Consider the following 18,576-nt stretch of genomic DNA (forward strand, 5'->3'; position numbering starts at 1 on the left):
CCATTCATGTGCTGTTTTGATTATCAGCCCTGAAATATTATATTAACACTATCTTGTGGTGAATTGAAACAAATAATACATAGGTATACACTTTAAAAATGTATTTTAAAAGGGTCATTCCATGTGAACTCACCTAATGTGTGTGCGACTGTATAGTTTAAAAAATGTTTGAAAATTTGATCATAGGTACATTCTTCATAGGTCGTCAATGACAAAAAAAAATGTACCTACTTATACCATATTTTGTTTAGACGGTAATTGTACCTAATTAATTTATGATTAACCATTCAGGCCACACCAAATACACAGCTATCAAGTTATCAAGACACTGAACTCAATAGGTGAAACTAGTGTACAGATTGAAAAATGTCCCCACCTGGGAGGTAGCCATTCTGTGTACTAATTTCATAGAAAGTGAAAATGCAACGTCACTTTTCCATGATACGTCAGGTTAGGTGATGATATTATATATTTTGAGAAGTCATAGAAAAAATAAATAAATAGCACGGACGAAACAATAACTGTTCACAAAATGGCAGCCGACCATAGGCAATAAGCATTCCATGTATCGCACACCGAGATCAAAACTGTAGTAACTCAAAAAACACCTTTTTTTCAGGAATTTTAATTACTTTAACTTGTTAATTAAACTTTGACTGTTTATTTTAATCAAACAGTTTTGTACAACCAACCCACGTGCATTCCGCTTGATGTCCGAGCAGAAAGTAAAGTTTTAAACGGTTTTGACATTTTATGTAGCTAGGATTATGGGATTGGTCGTTTTTTACAAAAGGCACCTACAGTGCCATCTTTCGGAGAGCAATCAAAATTTAAATTTGTTTTGTTGATTCACGCAACATGTTTACATGCATACTACATGTTCGGACAATCCGAATATTGTATTATATACAAACAACTAAAAATATCCACTTTTTGAGTTGTTACAGTCTCGATGTTATGCACCGCCGTCCGAGTATGACACAACAGCATGGCAAGTTTTGTGATCATCGGCAAAGTGCTGCTGGAACCTACAACATTTAAATCAGAACTCAATAAAACTAATCTTAATAGAGTGGAAGGGTATAGCGGCCGCGTCCCGCTGGGCGCCGGGCTGCCACTGATTGATTCTTGGCCGTACACGGCAGTAGAGAGCTTTCTTAACAGTGATGAATAGTCGGTACGGTGTGCGGCCGCGTTTCTTTGTCCGCCGCCAACCGCGACCTCTGAACCCGTCTCGCCCGGCCAACTGCACCGCCACCGCGCGCGTAGGTATGATAATAATATATTTTTTAATAATATCATCATAAGCACATGGTCAACACACACACACAGTACACGACCGATGCGATAATATTATTATTATTATTATTACAATTTACAATAACGATAATGGTAAATCGACGACGACGACGGTGCAGCACAAAGTACAAAATATGGCATCTCTGCAGTCTGCCAGACCTATTAATAATAACCGACGGTGTGTAATTTGTTTTTCTCCCGTGCAGTACACGGACGTCATTATAACGACAACGAGACGAAGACGACGTCGTCCGAAATATACCCAATAATAATAATAATATAATGTCTTGTGCAGAGAACCGCCGACTGCCTGCCCATGTATAGTAGGTACCCCGCGTGAGCCGCAGTCACGATTGGCCGTAGCCATCAATCAACGATGGACGGCCCGGGGTCGTTTTCTCATAAGAAAATAAAAGAGATGGATGTGGAGAGGTCACAGGTATTCAGGAATTGTGTGTGTTATAGCGCCGTTCTAGGTGTAGACCTTCGGTCTAATTTTCATACATAAACCCCCAAAACTTTGCATAAAAAAAAACGAAAGAGATAAAAATTCCACCCCCTGGCAGAAAGGGTGATAATTGTTTAGATTGTCAACGTTTGTCGGTAGTTCGCTATGTCTTAAGAACAGGGACGGCGCCAAGGGGGGGCGAGGGTGGGCGGTCGCCCCCTCATAACAAATTCTTGCCCTTCTCTCGCCCCCCCCCCAGATATTTTGCTAAATAGTATAATTTTAAATATTTGATTATTATTCCTAAAACCCAGATTTTGAATAACTGTATTTTTATAAATACAAATTTAGTTAATACGGAAATTGTGAAAACAATTGTTGTTTTGATTTAAACCTGTTTATCTATACAAATTTAGTTATTAGTTATGACATTGCCACCAAATGTGGCCTTTTTTTATCAATATATTTTGAGTGTTTTTGCAATCGGTTTTCAATAATCCGTCGCCCATATAATTATGTGTTTTGGTGTATATATATAATTATAATATTTACGTTTGTGTGTGTGTTTTCCAAAAGCTCAGTGTTCATTGACGGATTGTTTTGGTTTAATAGAATGTAGGTATAACACGATAACTATAATCTCCACTGACTGGTTGTTGGGCGTTTTATAAGCCTTCATTTTTACTTCGACTTTCATAGAGTACAATATGAGCTATATGATGGCCGACAGGTAAAAATAACGCTTATTTAAAAAAGTTGCCTTACTTAAATTGTACACTAGTATTTATTGTCCCTTAATCTGTAATAAATTCATATTTTATACTATTTCACTGATAAATATTAGAGTAATTCACTAATAAATCATTATAATTGTTTTTTATTGACAGAAGTAGGTAAAATTATTGTGGTTGCCCCTCCAAAAAATTTACTTGACCTTTCCCGCCCCCCTAGCAAAAAAATTCTGGCGCCGTGCCTGCTTAAGAATATTCAAACAAATTCGAAACTAATTGGACTTGTTTGAAAAAAGATAATATGGAGAGCCGTAATTTTAATATAAATTTACTCGTATTATTCTTATTGAAGCGTGATCCGTCCCCTTTACTGGGTTTTTTTTTAACAAAAATACTTTAAAATTTACTATAGATGCTTAAGGTAAATACTGTTAAAACTAATATTTATGCACAGCTATGGTCTATGTATCAAATATAGAAAAAACTAAGCGATAAACTAATATAAAAAAAAAACAAAATGTATGTTATCATATTAAATTCACACCTAGAATATATAAAAAAAAAAAGATTCCACTAAATTTTTAATTTAATAAATCAAAAATAGTATATTTTTAATTTTAATAGAGGACATATTTTCCATTTTTAAAACAATGATAATATTTTTGTGTACACACAACATATGTTTAAATAAGGAAAAATAAATGAAGTAATATTTAGTTGTAACAATAGTCTTGGTCGACTATCTTCATTATTTTCTTAAACGCCTTTTTTTAAACTAAAGTGTATTCTCTGGTTAACACTTTTGTAAAAGAAAGGAATAATGTTTTTAAATTTGTATTCCAAAAATTATCTAACGGGATACTGTAATTTAAAATCAATTTATGTGTGCCAAATTATTGTTCTATACTATTAATAAATAACTTATTAATTTCCTCGACTTGTTTTGTGAAATAAAAAGAGGATGATTTTTGGAGGAAAATCAGAAATCCAATTATCATGTTAGTTTTTAAAAATACTGTTTAGAAATAATTTACCTACACAGTGCTCGTAACAATATCTTATTGGGTCTAATTAATAATTTAATTTTTTTCCATAATGTTTTTATACAATGTGATCTTAATTTCTAACAATTTTAAAAGTTAAGATGAGAGGGGGAGTGCGGTTGGGATGGTGTTCGCAGATAAAAATAGTACTTTACCCCACCATTCCTTCTGCCCTGAACTTAAAACTTTAAAAATAGTTATCGACCAGTCAAAATGTTTAGTACATTGTTCTCAATTTAAAAATTTAATGAAATGTACAAATGCGTTACCATTAAAGTTTCAAAAGTTGCTATCAAAAAAACCAAGTTGAGAGGTAGAAACATCATAATTTGTGGAAAATTGACATCACCCATATAAAAACAGCATGAAAAAAAAATTCAATTATTAATTAAACTCAGTGAGATATCGAGTGGTCTATGATAAAAAAAAATCACTCTGTATATCTATCAGACGTTATAATTTATTTCAAATCCACTACATTTTTAAACAAAATGTTTTAGTTAAAAAAAAGATAAGGAGATTATACCTAATATTGTTATATTAGAAAAGGAGTTGAACATATTCAGTTATCATGTTTAGTTTATTTTTTATACAGGTTAACCTAACTAATAAAGAATAATAGTTAACTATTTTTTTGTCTGAAAATAATTGAGATACCTATCATTATCATACCTACCAGGAATCATTATGGTACAGTAAAATACTAAAAGGATAAGAAGTAACGCAAATACTGTGTTCGGAACAAGAAACACCAAGTATGACAACAGTTTATCACAGCGAAACGCAAAAGAAATGAAAAGAATCGGTTGAAAATAGACATTCAAGGAAATTGTTTAAGATATTATTTTATTTTGGTCATAAAACATTTTATAAAACTTCTAATAAGTAGAATAGTAAAAACATTTTCTTTTTATTAATGTAACATTTCAAAGACTTATTTTATTCTAACCATCTATGTACAATGATGAAGTCCAGCGGCATTGAAACAACTTGCCGGTCCTCTTATAAAATAAAATAATTGGGATAAATATAAATCATATATATAAATAAATGTGTAGTGAACCTGTAAAGATTACAAATACCCGAATCAAATACTAAAAATGTATTTTAGTGTTATAGCAATTCAACGTCATCGGGACTCGACTGTCTTTCAACGAGCGTACTCGATTTTGGGCTCGGAGATCTTTTTTTATTCACGTTCGTCTTCAACGTTGTGTTGAATCGCTTTTTGGGAGATAACAATATGGGTGTAACTCTTTTTTTGCCTCCAACAATGTTGATTTTTTGTTCTTCTTTTTTTATACCGCCGACAGAAGACCTTGGACTACTCTCTTGATATGAGTTAAACAATTTTTTAGGACCAAATTCATTTTTAGGTTCTGGAACTTTGTCGTCTGATTTCTGGTCCGACCTAAAACGGAATGAAGTCAAGTAAAAAAAAAAATACAATACAATGCCGAAAGTTTGTTACTTATAATAACGTTAAAATAAAATAATATTGTTAAGCAATATTGGAGACGACGAGGTCACATGTCGTCAAGAATTAACTGAATGTGATAAAACATTTCTAAGCGAAACACTGTGGATGGGAAAAACTTGTCAATAAAAACATTTTATAGACAGAAATTGTGTTTTTATTTGAGTTATTTGATTTTTCAAGTTTTTCTCAATAAAAAAGTATTACTAAGTAATTAAAATAGTTTTTTTTAAAGAGCTTTTTTTAAGTTATAAATTAAACATTATGACTGGTCGACAAAACTACATTCTTGAAATCAATAAATTTTCAGACAAGGGTAATAAGTTGAAATACTTTTTTCATTTTAATACAATTTGAATTTCAAATTAATATAATAATTGAATATGAAGTACATGAAGATAAAAAAAAAAAGTTGATAAAATATTTAGGGCGACTTGTTTTAATTTTTACGTTTTAGATCAAAAAGCCTTAGAATATAATGCGGACTATTTACGAACGTCAGCTTTCAATTCTTAAAAAAAAGATAAAAGAATTAATTTTGATTTATTTATCAGCAAATTTGTTTTGTTTAATTTCATACAACTGTCTTTTTTAAGGAAAATCAATATTTATAAATTAACATAAATTTACCAGAAAATATTGCCTCTTATTAAATACCAGTTGTTAATTCGCTTCAACAGTTTAACATTAGTGAATTCCCCTTTGGAATTATTGTTTTCAAAGAGATCTTATATTCTAAATAGACCCATAGGAAACCTGTCTTTAAAGACATTATTTCTTATTCTAAACACTACTATGCACACGAGTCCGACCGATCTTAACTACATTTTTATCACTAGGACTACGTATCAAAGAGTAGTATTAGTATTATTATTAAAATAAAAAAATATTAATTGTGTAAAATCATTAGTACTTTTCTTGGGCTTTTCCAGCAAATTTTTCTCTTTGAGCAGTCATAAAACTTGTGATTTTTTTGACCGATTTGGATGATGATTTTGGAGTTTCATTATTTAAAACTACAGGATACTGAAGTCCGTATTTCTCAAAGTTTTCTTTGCTAACATTCCTGTAAGCCAGTAACGATGTTAAGAAAAATATAACCACGCAGTATGCAGACAAATTACTTACCAAGTATTGTTTGTGTTTTTAGCAATATTTTTTATAGTCCTCCAGACGACTTTGGGTTGAAGGAAACTGACAGAGTTTGAATCGATGTCTTCACCATTCGCTTTGAGGTCTTCTAGAAATTGTTTAGCTAGCAACCTCAGGGCGGTTGAACTACCGTGTACAAAAGTTATTAATTTAGGAATAACTGAAAATAAATACGAGAATCTTTATTAGTCAAGTCTTCTAACTACTCATTAATTATTCATTAATCATACTGGATTTAAAATCAATTATATTAAGAATCAGTTGTAATTTATTGAAAATCAAATATTAAAAAAAATAACATACCTCAAATGAGACTAAATATTTTATAAGAAAATGTATTAACATTTTACACATTATGGTTTTGTTAGTACAACCAACAAGATTTCTGATCTTGTGTTTTTTTTTTATTTTACTGTTTGTACAGAGCCAATATATGAACAGGAAAAAAATTGTTTGGTCAACTCGTATAAAAGTAACGAGCACAAAAACATTTTGTTTATAAAGCCCTAATGGTAGTTCCAAGTTATTTGAAATAAATTTGTATTAAATGTATAAAAAAAATGTGTAATTTAAATATGCACAATTCGCACATGGAAAGAATGATATGTTTTTAAAAATGTAATCAAATATATTTTACTTGACTCTGGCAACATCGACTTGCTATCGGTAGATGTATTAAAAGCTTTCAAAGTCTCCTCTCCAACTGGCGGTTTGGTAGTTATGGGCTCTTCGCCATCCCAAAAACAACGATATTTCAACAATATTTCGGCAACAGATTTACTCACTAAAATAAATTACGTTTTGTTTAAGTTTTAGATGTACAAAAAGTAAGTAAAATGAAGGTAATAAATTACCATTTTCAGGGTTCGTAACATGGTTTGGAACCCACACGCAACCAACCAATCGGGGTTTAACCCGTTCGGTTTTTTTTTTTATTTCTGCTTCAAATTCTTCTCCCAACAACTTTAGTTTTTCCTGGTGTGCTTCTTCGGTCTTAGTTCAACATATAATATTACATTGATCTCGCGCACATTACAACATAATATTATTATTAATTTAACTTGAATATTTACCGCATCGTCGTTGTCTTGACCCTCCTCGTCGCTCAAATATCCATGTGGCACAAACACATCGTTGTCCACCTCGTAATCGTCTTCAGATTCTTTTTCGTCGTCAGATCCGTGCAAACTTTCTCCGGGGTCTTCCTCTTCCCATTCATCATCAGAGTCGATTTCGTAGTCGAACATAATCTGATCATAAATAAATAATATTTTTCGTTATACCTTCATTTAAAATGGATTAGGTGGTACAACAAAATTATAAGAAGAAAAAAAATGAATAGTTACTTTATCGTAGGAAAATGGCTTCCTCGGTTTCACGTACAGACTCTTCTTTCTCCACGTACCCCAGTACGGTGGACGCTTGTTTTCATGGAATTGCAACAACTTCCAACGATACTGCCGAGATTCAGGACATTTACTCAGTTCGATTGTTTTCATATCAGTCTCTTCGTTTGTACCAGTTTCTATTTATGAATAATTTAAATTTGTAATTTGTTTTTTTTATTTTAAATTTAAATAAAATTTAACTTGTTTTTAGTTATTTCGTAGTTTTTCAACTACGAAACGAGTCCCAACATTATTTAGATCTAATACCATTTAAACATTTAAGCTTACTAACTACAATGGTATTAGCGATACATACCGATTATAAGAATGTCGCTGTCGTTTTCTCTTTGATAAGGCCAAGTGGCTTCGGACTTAGAATATTTATATTTTCCATTTTTCAACTGTCTCAAGTATAACGATTCTTTATTGTTTTCACATTGAATAAGGCATTTGTCCATCACTTTCTTTCTATCAGTATCCAAGTGAGCTCGGCACACCGGAGCTACTCTCATATCGTGTTTAGCCTGAAAAATATGTAACATAACATGTTGTGGTTTTTAAATGTAAAAAAGAAAATTATATTTTTAAAATAAAAAAGCCAGCACAGGTGGGTTGGAGCATAATGGTGTCAGAAAGATCAAAGTCTTTAGGAGTCGTTTTAACTGAAAGTGATAAATGATTCGATACGAAAACTATAAGAATAATAAAAACTCCACAATAAAAATATAAATAATTTTAAAGAAAATAGTTTTATTTCTCTGCATTAGTTTTTCCTATTTTGAAATTAATATTTAACATTAAGAATATAGGTACAAGAATCAAGACGGCCAATAAGAAGTAATTAAAAATACTTTGGTAGTCAAACCAAACCCTTAGGCTATTATTATCTCATTGTTTTGACAACCTTCTATTGGGTTTATAGTTTTTGTTTTTAAACTAATTACGAAGTTTGTTTTTACCTCAAATGGCATGAAATACGAATTTTCTTTGTCGACAACAATATCATCAATCCTTTTCACGGTATTAAAATTGGAATTTTTCGGCTTGAAAAATCCAACAAAAGCAGCTTTAGTTTTTTCTTTTTTCTTTTTCTCCATTTCCTCTCGTAATAATTTTTCTTCCTTTTCCTTTTCTTTTTCTAATTCTTTCACCTTTTTTTCTTCTTCTCTCTGTTTTCTTTCTTCTTCTTTTTGTTTTCTTTCATTTTCCTTTTCTAGGTCTTTAATTCTTTTTTCTTCTTCCTTTTTTTTCCTTTCCTTTTCCTTCTCCAACTCTTTAGCTTTCCTTTCTTCTTCTTTTTGTTTTCGTTCATTTTCTTTCTCTAATTCACGTTGTCGTTTCGCTCTGTAAATTAAAGAAAATGTAAATAACAATTCAATTAATATCAAATCATGAAATTATTGTATCAATGTCTGTCTTTACTCTGCTTCGGCTTCTTTTTTCTTATCCTTTTCTAATTGCTTCAAACGAAGTTTTTCCTCTCGTGCCTTTTCTTTTTCCTACATAAATTTTATATAGAAATTGTGACAAATTAAATAAATCAATTATTAAATGCTTACAAGCAAGGTTAACAGTTACGTAAGCAGTGAAACAACTTACTTGTTTCATTTTCAAACGTTCTTCTTGTTTTTTAGTGGATTCCAATTTTTTAGACATTTGTTTAGGTGTCAGCTTCTTAGAAACTGGTGTAGTAATTTTTTCTTTACCATTCTCCGGCGTACTATTGTTTAGTGAACTGTTTTGAGAACGATCTGGGCTCATAGAAACTGATTTGTCACTATTATCGTCGATATTCATACTTTCGTCTTTATCATTAACGTTTTCCTCTTCATTTACGTTTTCAGTCTTCTCATTACTATTGTTCGAACATCCATTTGAATCACCATCATTAACAAGATCGATTAATTCAATTTTCTTTAAAACACAATTATAATACTTATTAGAATCAAACAATTACTTATTAGTTTTTATAAACATACTAACGCTTACAATTCATTTAACATCAAAAAAAATTAAACAAATCTAGTATAGTTTCCAGTTCAATTTTTTTTTAAATATTTTTTTGCAATAGCTATATGTTTATACATGCAACAAATTTTTCAGTACTTAAGGTTTTACTTATACCTAACTTTGGAGCAAGGCAAGTCTGACTGCCAAATTCTAACTTGACCATAGTTTTTAGCGAACAAAAATACATAAATTCCAAACAAATTTTTTAAAAATTTCAACCAAACTACACCAATAATAAAAGTAAGCTAAATTTTCCAAATAACTTTAAAAATAAATCATACTGACCAATTCAAAATTTGAACAGTCACTTCCAGCCTAAAAAATACATAACAAAATTGATTGTAAATATTTATTTAATCAATGATAATATATCTAAAAAAATTTTGAACTGTAACTATGCCTGAATGTAATCAGTAAGACTCGGGTTACAAAATGGGCAATGGTCCACGTTGTTTTCATAATAAATATATTAATTGGAATGATTTAAATTGAAATATCCAAACATTTGTTAAAAAATGTCAATAAGTGACACTGGCAGTCTTAGCCCTTCTTGGCTCAAGTCACAACAAAGTCTACATTGGCCAAATACAATGCAAAGGGATGTTTAATATAAGTTGTTAAATACTTTTTAGTATACAAATACCCAATCGACTAATGTACCAAAAATAAAACAACAAGGGGAGGAAAGTAGGGATTTTTTTGGTTCAATTATCATAATCATTATGTAATATAAATATCACAAAATAAACAGTTTTTAATTTTTAAATTGAAATTTTTTTTTTACCAAGGTCCGAGTAATTTGTATTTGAACTCGATTTTGGATGTAAATTTAAAAACAAATATTAATTCAATGGTTGTACATTAATAGTATATTAGTATGTTAAGAGTTAACCTTTAATTAGTGTGGGTTGCCTAGAAATATTTAGGGATCTCTTGTCACTTGGTTTTCAATAAACTTATTTGTGCCAATAGGATTTAATGAGCCCCAACACACTAACAGATGGTTAAGACTAAAGCACAATACATTTTAACCGACTATGAATTATGATTACCAAATATCCCCTTTAAAATTGAACTAGGTACTCATACTTAATAAACGTAAATTAGCACAGCGTGATTTAGCAAATTGTATAGCGAAACTAAAAACTGAGAATATTTTGCTCCTTTCCCCCTCCCCTTGATCAATTTTTGCCATCCTAGTGTGTACTTAATGTCGATTTACCTAACTCGAATTAATAATATATTATACAAACAATTGATGGTGCACAAAAAAAAAAAACAAAGAACGGTCAATAAAATCGGCGACCTACTTCTTTGCTGTTTTCATCGTCGTCGCATTTTATGAAGCATTTCGTACCGCCATTGAGCAACTCGACTTTGGGATTTTCAACTCTCGTCTCGTCGTTTTCGGTGCCGCTGAGTTTCCGTTTCCGGCATTTCGAATTGGTGTCGTCGCCCGGCGAATTGACCAGCTTGAACGGCAAGCAAGCTTGCTTCAGCTTTTTGCCGGACTTCTCGTTGGCCGGGCTTTCGGACATGACTTGTCGAGTTTTTTTAGGGAATGTCGTTCGCGTCCAAAGACAAATCAAAACATCTGTGCCGGCAGATATGATTTTTGGCGACAACAACAAATTGCACCGTTGGCGATTAGCGGTCGACAATATAGACACTAAACAACTAGATATGGTCAACAAAAATAAAAAAATAATAATAACGAAACAAGTAACAACCAACAACGGCAACAACGGGAAATAAAACAAATACGGGCAAAAAATTGATTGCTTTTATTATTGTTAAATGTTATATGGAATCCGTAGATTATTCAAAGAATCTCGGTTCGCCTTATCTGTAGATTTAACCTAACAATGCGAAATTGGCGCGAAATGGCCGTAATCAAAAATGTCTTGGCAAAAACACTTCAACTCGCAAGTTTCTTCCATGACAATTTTGAAATTAAAAAAAATCCGCCAATGTTTGTAATAATCATATATAATAATAATAATATAAAAACGAAATCGATTAACTACTAAGTTATAACGGCGCGTTAAATAATTGTTTAATTCTGTTCAAATAATAGAATTTCTATTGTTCGCAAACGAATCGTAGTTTAAATTTATCAAATAAAAAAACCTATACAAATTTAACAATGCTTTGAAGGCCGTGTTATATGATAAAGTATCGTTACTAATTATATAACATACCTACTCATTCGGCCATTGAAATTCATCATCACATAACCGCGGAGTTACATTCTTCTTTACAGTTTGATATTGTGTAAAAGAAAATTATAATCACTATATTCCAGGCATTGCCAATTGTTGTATGGTTTTAGATAAGTCTTGAGAACGCCAAAAAAAAAAGGGACACTTCCCTTTGACTTAAAGGATAATAAATAACTGCAAGTACATTATCGACCAAAATGTGTTAGATGGAAACAAAAAAGGTTTTATTGCACCTTGTTTATAGGCTAAACTATATACTTTAATGTTTAGCCAAATTGGTGAGAGCGCCCATAAATAGTATTAACTATAAGTTTTTAACCGTCACACAACGAAAGTGTTTCATCTAACCTTGGAATAGAACAGCCAACAGTCGACCAAAAATTCTAATACAAGCTAAAAAAAACGATGATAACTCGACCTCAGCTATGACTTAAACTTCGATGCTGGTAAACGGTAAGATTTTATCAAACTAACGAAAAAATATGACGAAAATTGTATACCAATGATATCAAATGTTATATTATTATCTCAAAATAGTTTTATATATTTTATATAATATAATATGATGTATACACACAACAAAACGCATTTAAACAATAATCAATACATAACTTGTTCTTAAAATTAGACAAAAAAAATTGTGTAAGTAAAATATACTTTAAATGATTAGTCGTTGCAATAACTGTTATTACAAATAAAATCATCATAAATATACATGATATAAATATATATATTATAGTAATACTTAACAACCATTTAGGGCTCTTTGGCAGTTGTGAGCCCAACATTTACAAATATGTATGATTAAAAATAAAGCTTTATATTTATATATAAATATATTTCTGTACAAAAGATATTTTTTTCGCCTACTATAATATAAGTGTAGTTTAACTATATTAGTCAAAACAAAATTAAATTAAAATTCACACAAATCAAAAACTATATTCTATAATAACAGGAAATCGAGGCAACAAAATATGGGCAACACAAAAATTACATAGTCTTATATACAATACGCTATTTTACAAGCTAATATAATATAATTTAAATTTAGATTTAATAAAATAGAGGTTGATTATTTATTTAGGTATTGAGTTTTAAACAAATAAATAAATACAATTAACAAAAAAATATAAAGTTATGATAAATATATTTTAGATACGTATAACAAGTTATGTGATAAGTTCTTGTAATTTTTTAACTGTGGTTTCGTTTAGCGCACAAAGGTCAAAATCAAAAGTCTTAGTGGTAATTTCATAATGACCCGTCTCCGCTATTACAGTAACCACTCGTTGTAAGTCCTCATCTTCTAACATCATAATTTTGTGTTGAAGATTTTTCAACGAGTTAATATACTCGTCTGTGAATTTATTACTACTTGGTGACGGCGATGGCGACCTTGAAATGTCCGAGCACGTTTCACGCATTTCTTCAGTAATTTCAGTTCGGATAACTTTGGGTCTCGATTCTTCCACATCACGCTCTTTCTTTTTTCGCTTTTTCTTTTTAATACCGTTGTTTTCAGGAGAAAGTTTCTTTTTGGGTGTCTCTTTGGACTTTGGCAGCTCCAGTGGTTGGTACGGAGGTTCGCTGTCTTCAGATAAAAATCCTTCTTCGGACTCGGATTCTAATATTCGTGAGGAAGTGGCTTTATGAGGTGAACATTCGGGTACAAATTCTTCCTTGACTTTAGGAAAATTGTCTAAATTTGTGTTTTGTTTCGGTGTTTCTACATGTTTATACGTCGGTTCTTGCTCGACAAAAATAGGTTTATCGTCTTTTTTCTTTTCTTTCTCTTCCTTATCCCTTTTGTCTCTCTTTTTATGTTCTTTATGACTTTTATGGGGCTTGGATGATTTTTCAGATTTTTCTAATTTTTTATCAGACTTTATTTTAATTGATTCAGGTGAACTTTTGTGCTTCTTTTTCTCTTGTTCTATAAACTCAATTTTTATTTCCTGTCTGACTTTGGTTTCGTGATAAGATTTTTCATCTTTATGAGATTTGTCTTTAATTTTTTCTTTAACTTTATCGTCGCGCTTAGTTTTGTCTTTAGATTCTTTTTTCTCAATTTTAATGTCATTGGATTTATCTTTTATTTTGTCATGATGCGATGAATCTTTTTTATCTGGTTTGGAACTGCTCGTTTTTAATGATTTTGATTTGTCAGAACTCTCTTTAGATTTTTCTTTTTTTTCTTTGTCTTTGTCTTTTTCTTTTTTTACTTTGTCAACAGACAATTCCTTAGATTTTTTCTTTTCTTTATCCCTTTCCTTTTCTTTTTCCTTATCTTTTTTTTCTTTTTCTTCTTTATGGTGTGGACTACTTTTAATTTTTAGTTGAGATTTGTCGGACGAGGTAGATTTTTGCAGAGTTGATGATTTTGATGTCGTCAATGGTAACTTTGAAGGCTGAATCGGAGACCCAAATAGTGATTCAAACTTATTGTTCAATTTAACATCTTCTCTTTTATGTTTCTTTGGTGGTGGAGATGGCATCCGATTTATGTTAGTCGAAGATTTTGGTTTTGATATAGCAGAGCTTGAAGAAGAATTTTTTAATTCAGTACCATCATGAGATAAAACACTAGTCTGCAAGGGGAAAAAATACATTATAGTAAGTATACTGCTAAAACTGTAAAACAAAACTTATTTCAAGAGTATGATAATAAGGTTTAATTTTAGGTTTTTTTAAAATAAAGATTTTTCATTAAAAGTCTTCCTATAAAACAATAGTTATCATTTTAAATTTAATTGTTAAAGAAAGAACCAATTTTCCATTACTGCCAATAACTTTAGCTACTGTTGTTTACTTAACCCTTGTGTACACTCATAGTTAAAAATCGTGAGAAAATACCATCCATAAATGTCAAGGGCTGATGAAAACGGATGTAACTATTTTGTTCAGTTATTCAACAGAACTGATTTTGTATGTAACTCTTTTTCATTGACTAAATTCATAGTAACTCTACTCCTCCAAAGAATTTGTGATAAATAAAATAAAACTAAATACAACAACAAAAAGAAACTCTCAACTGTGGTTCTGAAAATTTGTAAGTATTGTAAGATGACTTTTTTCATTGAGAAAGTCAATTTAAGTGAACCGCATATTATATTAATATATATATATTTTTTTTTTTAATTTATCAAAAAGTATTTACTATAAAATAATAATCGTTCAAACTTACTCCTCCGCCCTTAATGAGTTTGCGACGAAAGTCTTCTGAAGGGTTAAATATATACGTTTCTCTTGTGACTCTGGACATGGGTGGTGAACCTTTATCCTGAAGAGTCAATTCATAATTGAATCGAATTTTCCTCGGTTCATCTTTATTTCGCACATATATATCGATAGGCAATGGAAATCCAGCGTAGCCAGACTCTTTTACAACATACGGTGGTTCTTTAATAACTAAACAAAAATACAGCTTATAAAAATCGGCAACTATAAAGCATGTACATAATAAAAAACTTAATTGATTATTAACAAATATTAACTATGGATAATAAACAATTGAATTTAAACCGTATACATAACAGACAAATAATTAGACTTAAATTATTACACACCAGATCCAGTTAAGACAAAAGCAAAGTTAATTATTTCTAAAACACATAAGACTTACTCCTTCTTGGGTTGGGAAATGTCTCGTGCAAGTGAAACACGACTTTGTCGACAAAGAAGTGTATGTCTGTGTTGTCGGCACCGCGGACAAATAGTTCCCAGTCATGAGTGAAACCTTCTGGCGTTCGCTTGTTCCTTACAGACGCCTCGTGACCAATTTCGAATATAACTTTGACATACTGTAAACAAATCAAGATAATGTTCAACTAATAATCAACAAACGACCAAACGTTGTTATAGTGACAGTACTGAGTAGTATAAAATTTCCATCGATCGAGTATAGATATTATTATGATTTCGATAAGCGGGTTTGGACTTTCGACGACGGTTCGCCGTCGAGAATCTGAAATCGTCCGAACCCAAGCGATGGACTACTCGCTGCAATAATCAGCTGCAGCGGATGTTCGATTATAACCGAGACAAGCTAAGGAAAATTGATTTACTCACGGGGAATGCCATGTTCATCGAATCATTATTGCAAGGGGAATACAGAAATACAGTGGCGGCGGTTTCGAAGATGCGCGGGCAAATGCTAGACGTCCAGATTAGACGTAGGTAACGCGCACACGGGGGTAGTGTGAAGAGAAAAAAAAAACAAAAAACTAAAAACAAAATCAACGTTTTATCATTTTTTCATATTTTTTTTCGCAATTATTAATGTGGGTGATTTTTCATTTTTATTAAAATATATATCATCCGGAAAGAGTAACTATAATGATATTGTATGAAAAAAGTCAATTACAAGACGGACCACAGATAACAGACGTAATATTATCTACTTTCCAATAATAAAAACACTATTCCAGCACGCACGCACGTAAATAAATCGCAAACGAAAACAACAAACAACTGATCGGCCAGGCGGACCATATAATGTGCAATGTGTCAGAATTATCGGTGGACACATTGGCTGTACTACTTTTTAACGTATCAATATTGTGCTGTAGCGTTTTTTTTTTTTTTTTTTTAATCTTATCAACCGCGCTGATTCCCCGACGACGATTAATAATCATTATTATAACCGATAACAATTATCTCTATCGCTGTTGTTGATAAGACAACAGAGGCTGATAACAAATCACGTAGATGAACGTCGTGATAACAACCCAAGTTACTCATTATAATTTATAACTGTGTGTGCTTGTTCTTGTAGGCTGTATGTGAATTGTGAAGAAAAGCCGAAAATCGCATTGTGTTATAATTAGTTGAAACTTTATAGTTTATACTTTTGCCAGTTTAAAATATTGTCTGCCCGGCACCGTGGACGGCAAACTATTTGAAAAACTATTTTGGATTTACTCGCACACGACAAGTAATTAATACAGTTAGTTTTCATAATTTTTACGGCCGTTATTAAGTCAAGTTAAACGATAACGTAGTGTTGTTTTTAACTATATTAAATTCTCAAGCTTCACCGATGACAATGGCAAGTGTATATATGTATGTTTAAGTTGTTGAATTTATAAAATAGATTCAAAGCGTATCCGAGACAGTATTGGGTATATTGATTATACAATGACATCTCTTTTCCGTATGTGGATCAGAGGTGGGCATACACAATACTATGATACAAACAAATGACCAGCTTAGTCAAGTCGTGCATAATTAGGGTGACCAGGCTTCCTCTGTTTATGGATGTCTTCGTTGTCTACTTTTTTTTTTCAAATTCAAAATAAGAATATGATTAAGAATTAAATCACTTTTATTATTTATGAGAAATTTATTTACAGAAATTAACAGAATTATGCAAATGTTCTCTTCATTGAAATCATAACTTTTATCACAAGATCAAACACTGAAAAATCTATTGAACTTTTTTTTAAATAAACTAGGGACCTATTTTTACTTTTTGTGCAGTATTTAATGAATACTCATCATAACAGTTTGAAAAAATATAAAACCGAAAGGAATTCAATTTGTGAAATTATTATTATTATTTAAAAATATGTTTTATGTTACACTTGTTGTTTGCTTTAAATCTATCTCATTTTAAACTTTAAATGCATTTGTTATATGAAGAAAAAATTTAATTATTTACTGTTTTTTTTTTTTTTTAATGCATTTAAGTATAACCAAATTATGTGAATGAAAAGTAACTTAATATAGGTTTGGTTAAATAATGTTAGGTTAAATTCAATACATGCATATTTTTGTATATTAGCAATCATTTTGGAGTATCCCAAATTAGGTAAACAGTTATATACTGGCTTGTATCATTAGACAATTATTTTTAAAAATTTCCTCTCTTTTTAGTTAGACATCTGGTAATCCTAGGCATGTTAGGTACAGTGAGATCCCAGGTCTTCAGGAATTTATATAACAGAGTAATAAAATCAAATAATTGTTTTGACGCGAAAAGTATAAATCATTTTTTTGACATGTATTAATAATCTGGTTTTTTCTCTATAAATATGTACGACTCCAGAGTTTTAATTTAAAATAAAAAGTGGTATCGTTTGTGTAAACAAAAGTATGTCATTACTCATTAACTTAATAAGTTGAGAATTATTTACTAAATACTTGACTAGTGGTCTATTAACACACAGACTAGGAAACTAAAAATATTTTAAGCAATCCTCCCCCCCCCTCCAAAAAAGAAAATTTAATAATTAAGTTATTTTTTAAATTATATTTTTACCTCAAAAAATATTTAAATTTAAGAATTGTCAAGTTGAAACTCAATTAAATTTCTTATTTTTTTCTGGATACTAATTAATGTGTTTAGACTAATTATTATGTATGTTTATTTTTTAAATTTGTTATTAAAATAATATTTTATTCATTTATTTGCATAGAAATGGGTAAATGGCAATTAGAAGTAGCTCGCATGGTAATCTACATGGCGTTCCCGGTGGTGTTATTTCATTATTTTAATTTACCTGAAAATTATGAAGAAAAAGTAATCAGATTCAAAAGAGAGAACTTTCCGCCCGAACGGCAAGAACCCATAAACAAAATAGAGGAGCTTAAAAGGTTATTTCAAGAGCGTCAAGAAGAAGAATTTAAAAAAGTTTTCCAAGATTAAGGAATTTATTCATGTACATATTAAACACGTTATTTGATTTCAATGTTGTAAAAAAAAAAAAAAATGTATAAATATAAATGGATAATATTGTTGATAGATTTACAATAAAAGTATTTAATTTGTAAAGTTCTTAATTTCTATCTAATTAAAAAATAAG

At 30.7% G+C, this 18,576-nt stretch overlaps 3 protein-coding genes across 6 annotated transcripts; 1 reads left to right on the forward strand and 2 right to left on the reverse strand.

Annotated features, from left to right (window-relative positions):
• Positions 1 to 4,350: 4,350 nt before the first annotated feature.
• LOC126846945 (DNA ligase 1) lies at positions 4,351 to 11,373 on the reverse strand. Of its 2 annotated transcripts, XM_050586855.1 has the most exons (13): positions 10,859 to 11,373; positions 9,834 to 9,863; positions 9,138 to 9,452; positions 8,961 to 9,037; positions 8,498 to 8,882; positions 7,855 to 8,062; positions 7,497 to 7,675; positions 7,224 to 7,400; positions 7,005 to 7,143; positions 6,788 to 6,934; positions 6,127 to 6,310; positions 5,912 to 6,064; positions 4,351 to 4,932 (listed from the first exon to the last, which is right to left on the reverse strand). In XM_050586855.1, exons 1-13 carry the CDS (start codon positions 11,084 to 11,086, stop codon positions 4,635 to 4,637), a joined length of 2,520 nt encoding a protein of 839 aa, XP_050442812.1. In that variant the 5' UTR covers positions 11,087 to 11,373; the 3' UTR covers positions 4,351 to 4,634. The 2 variants fall into 2 exon arrangements, with proteins under 2 accessions (XP_050442812.1, XP_050442813.1); XM_050586856.1 differs by lacking the exon at positions 9,834 to 9,863 and having other exon boundaries at positions 10,859 to 11,371.
• Positions 11,374 to 12,330: 957 nt separating this feature from the next.
• On the reverse strand, positions 12,331 to 16,232 carry LOC126846354 (protein AF-9). The gene is made up of 4 exons (XM_050585688.1): positions 15,842 to 16,232; positions 15,396 to 15,573; positions 14,958 to 15,181; positions 12,331 to 14,361 (listed from the first exon to the last, which is right to left on the reverse strand). The coding sequence occupies exons 1-4, from the start codon at positions 15,857 to 15,859 to the stop codon at positions 12,943 to 12,945; spliced, it is 1,839 nt and encodes a 612-aa protein (XP_050441645.1). The 5' UTR covers positions 15,860 to 16,232; the 3' UTR covers positions 12,331 to 12,942.
• Positions 16,233 to 16,464: 232 nt separating this feature from the next.
• Positions 16,465 to 18,545, forward strand: LOC126846280 (protein PET100 homolog, mitochondrial). 3 transcript variants are annotated; one of them, XM_050585570.1, is made up of 2 exons: positions 16,465 to 16,718; positions 18,190 to 18,545. In XM_050585570.1, the coding sequence occupies exon 2, from the start codon at positions 18,192 to 18,194 to the stop codon at positions 18,417 to 18,419; it is 228 nt and encodes a 75-aa protein (XP_050441527.1). In that variant the 5' UTR covers positions 16,465 to 16,718; positions 18,190 to 18,191; the 3' UTR covers positions 18,420 to 18,545. The 3 variants fall into 3 exon arrangements, with proteins under 3 accessions (XP_050441527.1, XP_050441525.1, XP_050441528.1); XM_050585568.1 differs by having other exon boundaries at positions 16,473 to 16,706; XM_050585571.1 differs by having other exon boundaries at positions 16,701 to 16,820.
• The last annotated feature ends 31 nt before the right edge of the window (positions 18,546 to 18,576 follow it).

Source organism: Adelges cooleyi, unplaced genomic scaffold (genome assembly GCF_023614345.1).
Source record: "Adelges cooleyi isolate 19-005CV unplaced genomic scaffold, UGA_ACOO_1.1 ACOO_flye_CR_arks_rails_tigmint_CR_PRNA_9, whole genome shotgun sequence".
NCBI lineage: Eukaryota > Metazoa > Arthropoda > Insecta > Hemiptera > Adelgidae > Adelges > Adelges cooleyi.